Source organism: Vanessa cardui, chromosome 16 (genome assembly GCF_905220365.1).
Source record: "Vanessa cardui chromosome 16, ilVanCard2.1, whole genome shotgun sequence".
NCBI lineage: Eukaryota > Metazoa > Arthropoda > Insecta > Lepidoptera > Nymphalidae > Vanessa > Vanessa cardui.
In genome coordinates this window covers 13,752,746-13,759,431 of record NC_061138.1, presented here as the reverse complement: position 1 = coordinate 13,759,431, position 6,686 = coordinate 13,752,746, and the positions used below count along the sequence as shown (strand labels likewise).

Genomic DNA, 6,686 nt, shown 5'->3' with positions numbered 1-6,686 from the left:
ATATTTTTTGTATATTTTATTAAAAATATATGAATAGCGTCGTATTTACAATTTGCAAACGTTCTAAAATTGTATTCAGGTCTTAAAAAGTACCAAGGAATTTATTAATAATAATACCTTTTCTATCTAAGATAGTAAAAATCAATAATATATTTATGAAACCACTTTCTGCAATCCATTGATTACCTTGTTCAGACACATACGGTCCTTACCACCAGTTTTTACTAAAATTCTGAAACGACTATAGGTAATTAGTCTTGGCTTCGGCAAAATGATCGTAATAATGACGTGCGAACGATCAGTGACTCTGAGTAACCAGCGCATTGTATAACAGAAGTATTATCAAGGATAAGAATTTAATTATAAATTAAAGTAATTTTGTAACATGCCTATGAAATGTAATATACATTTCATATTCTTTATGGCAGTAGAATAAGTGTCGTCCAAGTAGTACTCGAACACAATTATACAGATTGTGGAGTTCCGCTTCCGCTCTGTATTCTAAGTGAGTACATATATCAAATTATTGATAGAATTACGATTTATTTATATTGATCCGAGAGTATCTTAAAACTTACGACATATGAACAGAATAGCTGAACAGTTGTGAAACGAGTTTTACAAGTTAAAGCTATGTTAAATCACAATGCGTAGAGGCTTTGATAGCAACGTTGTTATGAAAAATCGAAACAAAATTACGATAACCGTTTATGCACCGACATAAGAGTACTGTATCGTCCGTAGGTTGTAAAATAGAATAATGATATCCTAGTGGAGGAGTTCAAATTCACCGGCGGCGGCGAAGAGGTTGCTCGATCAATCGGCAGCACGCTCCCAGCTACACGCGCGCTGCGAGCGCCTCACGTCGCGCTCGGCCGCGCGGCGCGCCTGCGCCCGCGTGCGGCGCGGCGGGGCCCGGCGGCGGGGCGGGCCGGCGCGCTGCAGTGTGCCGCGGCGTTACGTCACGCGCGCATCGCGTCCACTCGCCGCCTGCTGCGATCTCGTGTCGCGATCGCGTCGACGCCGCTCGCAGCTCGTTACGACGATCGCCCATCTCTCTAGATCGCTTCTGTCGGCTAAAATGTGCATCGGATTATTTTGATGGTTCGAGGATGCTGTGGCAGCGACACGCGCGCTGCCGAAACAAAATAACGAATGTTATAATTGAGATGAAATCGAACGCTCATAAACGTAAAGTTTTTGATTTGGAAATGACGTGTTATTATAAAAATGTGCAAGAAGATTGTTTTTTTTAATAAAGGTGTCGTAACTTTACCCCTTCATATAAGAAAAAAAATGTGTATAGTGTGGCAGACTAGGACGTTAAAAATAAAGGTGTAGCACCCATAAAAATCACGAGCGACGCCATGAGTAATATAAGAGTAGGCCGATCGTGGAGCTGGCTCCTGGTGCTGGTGGCGGCGGCGTGGGCGCGCGGAGCGGCCGGCGGATGCGGCGTGGCGGAGTTCCCGTGCCGCAGCGGCGCCTGCGTGCGCCTGGATGCCTACTGTGATGGCGAAGCGCAGTGCTCGGACGGCAGCGACGAGCCGCCGCACTGCTCGGTGTGCAACCGCACGTACTACGGGCGCACCGGGGTGGCGTACGGGGTGGCGCTCCGCGGGGCGCCGCGGGCACCGTTCCTGTGCCACCTCACGTTCACGGCCGGAGGCGCTACGCACGGCGACTTAGTCCAGCTCGCTTTCGACGAGTTTCGAGTGGGTCGCTACGAACAAGGCGCCCTCGATGGATGCCCGGACGGGTACATGCAGCTGTCGGAGCTGGGCCGGCCCTTCACGGGCGGCTCGTGGTGTGGCTCGGCCGAGGGAGTGGCGCTGTACTACAGCGAAACCGCCACGGTCACCGTCTCCGTTAAACTATTTCGCGCTCGTCTCGGAGAACCTTTTGGTTTTCGGCTTCGATACAAGTTCCTCGCTCAGCGCGATGCCATTGTGAGGTGAGCTCGTACATCAGATAAATACAAAACTTTTTCGTAACACGATTATTCGAACATTGTAACACGTCACCTAACTCTTCCTGAGCCAGTTGACGTCAACAGACGTAGAGTTACGTGCTGTCACCCAAAGCGTTGAGGGTGTTAATACATAAAATATAGGTTGATTCCTTAAAAAGGTTCGGAGCCCTGGAGGCGCCCCTGGAGCGCGGCTCCGTGTCCCCGGGCACGTACTGCACGCGGACGTACGAGGAATGCCACCGCAAATCGTGCCGCTTGCAAAGTCCCAACTACCCCGGCATGTACCCGAGGTGAGTTCTCGCAACGTCTGGAACATCGTCGTTTGTAAATATGCATTTCGAGCAAATATTGTTTTAATTTAACAGAAACGTGACATGCTACTGGAGCCTGCGACAAAAAGATATTCCTACCTGTAAACACGCAATGATTTCCGTGCGCCAGGAATACTCTCATAAAATGCAAATCAAGCGCTCAATATCGATGGCCAGGTCAGTTCCTCTTTAATCATGAACAAAGTTATTTGCTAACAACACTGCTATAAACGTATTAAATATATTAAAATATCTTTATTATGGAAATGGGATCTCCCCGGCGGTGGCTTGATTATTTCCGGCAAAATCAACAATTGTCCTTCTCATTAAACTTATTTACACAAAAACGTTAATAAATGATATACTAAAGCCATGTCTATTAGTGAAAACCGCATGAAAATCCGTATTTCTGGAGTTTATCGCGAACATGGCGGTCGGGTCACTTTATTTTATAATATTTAATGATTATAAAGTAAATGACATGATACGAAAACTATTGACATGTACAAACTTTTTGTACAGTCAGGGTAAGAAAACCTTCGTCAGTTCTCAAATTCATTCCTTTATCAAGTCGTCAACTCTGAAAATAAAACACTAAACTGACAACTTTATTTAAAATTAAACTTACATAGTGCTCTTTGCTAGACGTGATCTATAATTTCATTGCGACGCAATATGTCATTCTCGATCGGTAAAGCAGATTGACTGTACATCTATTTGTATTGCATAGGTAAAACTTAGACAGACTGTGATCATGTTTAAACAATAAGTATTATGTAAATATCATACATAGATCTTAATATTTTAAACAATAGTCTGATATGTCAAATCAAATGATAAATTCCGAAGGACATAGTCGCTGCATCCGCTACACCAAGTGAACATGGCGCGCTTTGAGATATTTACTTAGCAGACGATCATTGCTACTGGATCAAAATAAAATAGAATGGTTGCAGCTTGAACAAGACAGGTCGTGCGGTGCGCGCGTGGCGGGAGTGTACGGGGGAGCGAGACAGGCTGATTTTCTACGACGGCGCGTCGACCGACGATCCCGTGCTCGTGGAGTACTGCGGCGGAGACTGGCTGCCGCCCGTGACGTCACGAGGGCCCGAGATGCTCGTGGCCTTCCACTCGTCTCCGTTCAGCGCGCCGCCGCGCGCCACCACGCCTCACGCTCCGCTGCGAGGGTTCGAACTCGATGTCGATGTTATATTTGCTGACTCCGACTCCTTAGATTACGCTAGGTGAGTACGGCCGATGGAGGTATGTCGTATAAAGAGATTTAAATATTATATCGTTTGTATATTATCATTGTACAATTTCTAAGGGAAGCGCGACGATGTGAATTTCACGTGAAGGCTTCATCGTCAGAGGAGGAATTAAACGCAACAGCTGTAAATGTGAGAGGACGCCGAGGCCGGTTGCACGCCCCTACACACACCCTCCCACCGAACACTTCTTGCACCTGGACATTTCACGGGCGGCCAGGTTCTTGTTATGAATCGACAAAATATTTATATTTATGTTCAAGTACAGGTGGTTACATAGCTTTTTCTTTCTTTAGGTGACCTTGTTTGGGTTTATTTCTCAAGCTTCACACAATATTCATTAGTGGAAGCGCGCCGCACAGAAAGTAGCGAGCGTGAGGAAGAAGGCGCAATTACTATAGCGCCACGGCAGATGCCCGACTATGCACGGAAGGCCGATACAGGCGGGGCCTGTGCTGTGGAGCTACGCATCTGGGACGGCGGCGGTGCGGGCGAAGCGGCGGCGCTCCTGGGTCGCTACTGCGACACGACGCCGTCGCTGTGCGCGCGGGCCGCGCTGGCCAACGCGACGCGCTCCCCGCGCCCGTGCGCGCCGCCCGACGGGTACGTGTCCGCCTCCGCCCTGCTCTCCCTCGCGGCGACGACGCTCCCCGGCACTGCGACCCATCCGCTCGCTTTCTCGATGCATTACGAGTTCGTGGACTCCCGGCTGGAAGGTGCTGCTTTACCGATATCAGAAACACGAGTGCGCGTGGAGCCAGCCGAGTGTGCAAGGCGATTGACAGTACCGGGGGCGTTCGCTTCGCCTCGAAATGCTCTATGGTTCGGACGGGGGGGCGCACGCAGACTACGTTGTCTGTATAGATTGCAAGTTGAGAGTGCACGCATTGAACTACGTCTCTTGGCCGCTGCATTTGGACGCGAGCCACGTTGCAGCACCCGGCTCGACCCGCTGACCGGCCGGACGGCTTGCGTCCCTGACCCCATCGATCCACTCGACTTACGCCCTAGCGACGCACCTCTTGATTTCGATGACGATGATGCTCCATTGCGTGTACCGCATTTACGAATCTACGAGTCGCCGTGGCCTGGATACAGGGTGATTATGGATATAATTTTATACGTCATTTCAGATAATGTACTAGTTCACTTCTATAGCCCAAATAATGTGTTTAGGTACCAGTGGGATGTATATGTGACAATGCAAGTGCACCGCTAGCGATCTCATCGGGTGGACCAGCCCTCGAGCTGGAGCTGGTGGCGGTAACGCTTGCGGCCAGTGAGGACCATCGTCATGTCCACTTTCGGGGCGAATGGGCTCGCGCGCATTCCCCATCGAGTTGCGCAAATCGTCGCCGTCTCCCTCCACCTGGACATCGCGTACATCTCGTATACCCATATAAGTCAGATTTTATTTATATATTTGTCTATTATATTACATTACTTGATTATAAGTTAATAATACTTTTTTTTTTGTTCAGTGGAAACAAAATGTCAGAGTGTGGCGAAACACCGTTTCTTCTGGTCGCTCGTGGAAACCGATCCGTGTTTTTGCGTATTTGGGGCGAAGAGTTGCCGGCCACCGCCCCCACGTCCGATGCTCCTCTGTGCCACACGGTCAACCGCATCCTTGTTTATGAAGCGCATTCTTCCCGGTGAGAGACCCAAAACTATTATGTGTTCAGTTATTTTCTATCATGATGTTAAGTCTGCAGTACTACCGGAAATTTTTTCAATTCAAAGTGTTCCATATGACACCTACCTATTCGAGTTTGAGTTTTTAATCGATGAATGTAAGCAAATATTTTTTACAGGCTCGTGAAGGCTGTATGCCCTGGCGGAGAAGAGGCACGAGCGGTACAAGTGTTTACGGAAGAATGGTGGGCTCGAGGCGTAGGACGCGAGGCCGCCTTACTCGTCGTGTGGTCCGCGCGCGAGGCGGGCTCGGCGCGATTTGCATGGATGGAGGTGTGGCGACCTGCCGGCGCGGGCTCGGCTGGAGTCAGCGGAAACGGGTCCTCGTGTGCCCACGAATGTACAGCTCTGGGCGCCTGCATGGCAGGCGCTCTGTGGTGCGACGGCACCGTCGACTGTCCAGGGGGCGGGGACGAGGCGGGGGCGTGTGGCGCCGGCGCAAGGCTGCTGGCCGCGCTGGGCGCGCCGGCCGCCGCGGGCGCCGCGGGGGCGGCGGGGGCGGTGGCGCTGCTGATACTGTTGGCCGCCGTCGTTTTGCGAAAGCGTCGCTCGCGCCGCGACAAACGGCTGCTGGGCGCGCTGGCGGCGGGCCGGCGCCTGACCGAGGAGCTGCTGTACGACGCGTCGAGGGCGTCGTCGGTGGCGTCCTCTTGACGCCGGGAGCGCTCCGTCGAGTACATCCACGTGGACCGCGAGACTACGGTGTGACGGAGCGCCAGAGCCGGGCACTCACGCCTCGCCCTCATCGCTTGCGACCCTTCGAGGCTGTGCGGTGCGTTGGGACGTTTGTGATAAATAGCCGAATTTAATAGGGCCAACGAGTCGGGAGTCGGTGTGAGTGGATACTAGTGACTTTAAACCTCATCGTGTTCGCACTCGAGATTGCCAATTTCGAAAACGTCACTGCCGACGAAATTATCTTAGTGTATTCGAATACTTTAAACGACGGCGATCCCACTTCATGTATTTTGTGTTGTACCAGTACGAGAACGTATATACAAAATGTGAGATTAGTAAATATGATGTAAATAATTGTACAGAAATATTGCGCGAAAGCTTCTTTCCTAACGAGACTGTTTCGTGTTCGTGCGTCTCGGCCGGCGCGGCTGAGGTCAGTCGCGCGTCGCGGCGGACTTCTGTTTCGTTGTTATTGTTTCGATGTATATTCTATGGTGTTTTCGATGATCTATCCCGTCCCTCGTTTTCACTAAGTTGTGGATCGCTAATATATGATTATATAGTTAGAAATAAAATATGGTTTTATTTTTTACCTGCTAGACTACTATGAACGGAGATAATAATAGCATCGCTATATAACCTAATTAATTACGGCAATATTTTGAAAATTTATAATCGTTAATCCCGAAATTTTAATCAAAAAACGTCGTGAGACTACACTATGCATGTGTGTATAAGGCGTTAATAAATGCAAACCTAATT

General features: G+C 49.6%; 1 protein-coding gene across 1 annotated transcript; it reads left to right on the top strand.

Annotated features, from left to right (window-relative positions):
• Positions 1 to 956: 956 nt before the first annotated feature.
• LOC124536543 lies at positions 957 to 6,466 on the top strand. Its single transcript, XM_047113115.1, has 9 exons — positions 957 to 1,954; positions 2,131 to 2,262; positions 2,338 to 2,460; positions 3,240 to 3,527; positions 3,611 to 3,771; positions 3,848 to 4,650; positions 4,728 to 4,954; positions 5,033 to 5,206; positions 5,366 to 6,466. Exons 1-9 carry the CDS (start codon positions 1,368 to 1,370, stop codon positions 5,898 to 5,900), a joined length of 3,030 nt encoding a protein of 1,009 aa, XP_046969071.1. The 5' UTR covers positions 957 to 1,367; the 3' UTR covers positions 5,901 to 6,466.
• Positions 6,467 to 6,686: the final 220 nt, after the last annotated feature.

Bases quoted from the DNA above. Each gene is read 5' to 3' on its own strand.
- LOC124536543 (XM_047113115.1), top strand. From the start codon at position 1,368: ATGAGTAATATAAGAGTAGGCCGATCGTGGAGCTGGCTCCTGGTGCTG. The intron at 2,263-2,337 runs GTGAGTTCTCGC...TTAATTTAACAG, and splicing joins TACCCCGGCATGTACCCGAG to AAACGTGACATGCTACTGGA. The intron at 3,528-3,610 runs GTGAGTACGGCC...ACAATTTCTAAG, and splicing joins GACTCCTTAGATTACGCTAG to GGAAGCGCGACGATGTGAAT.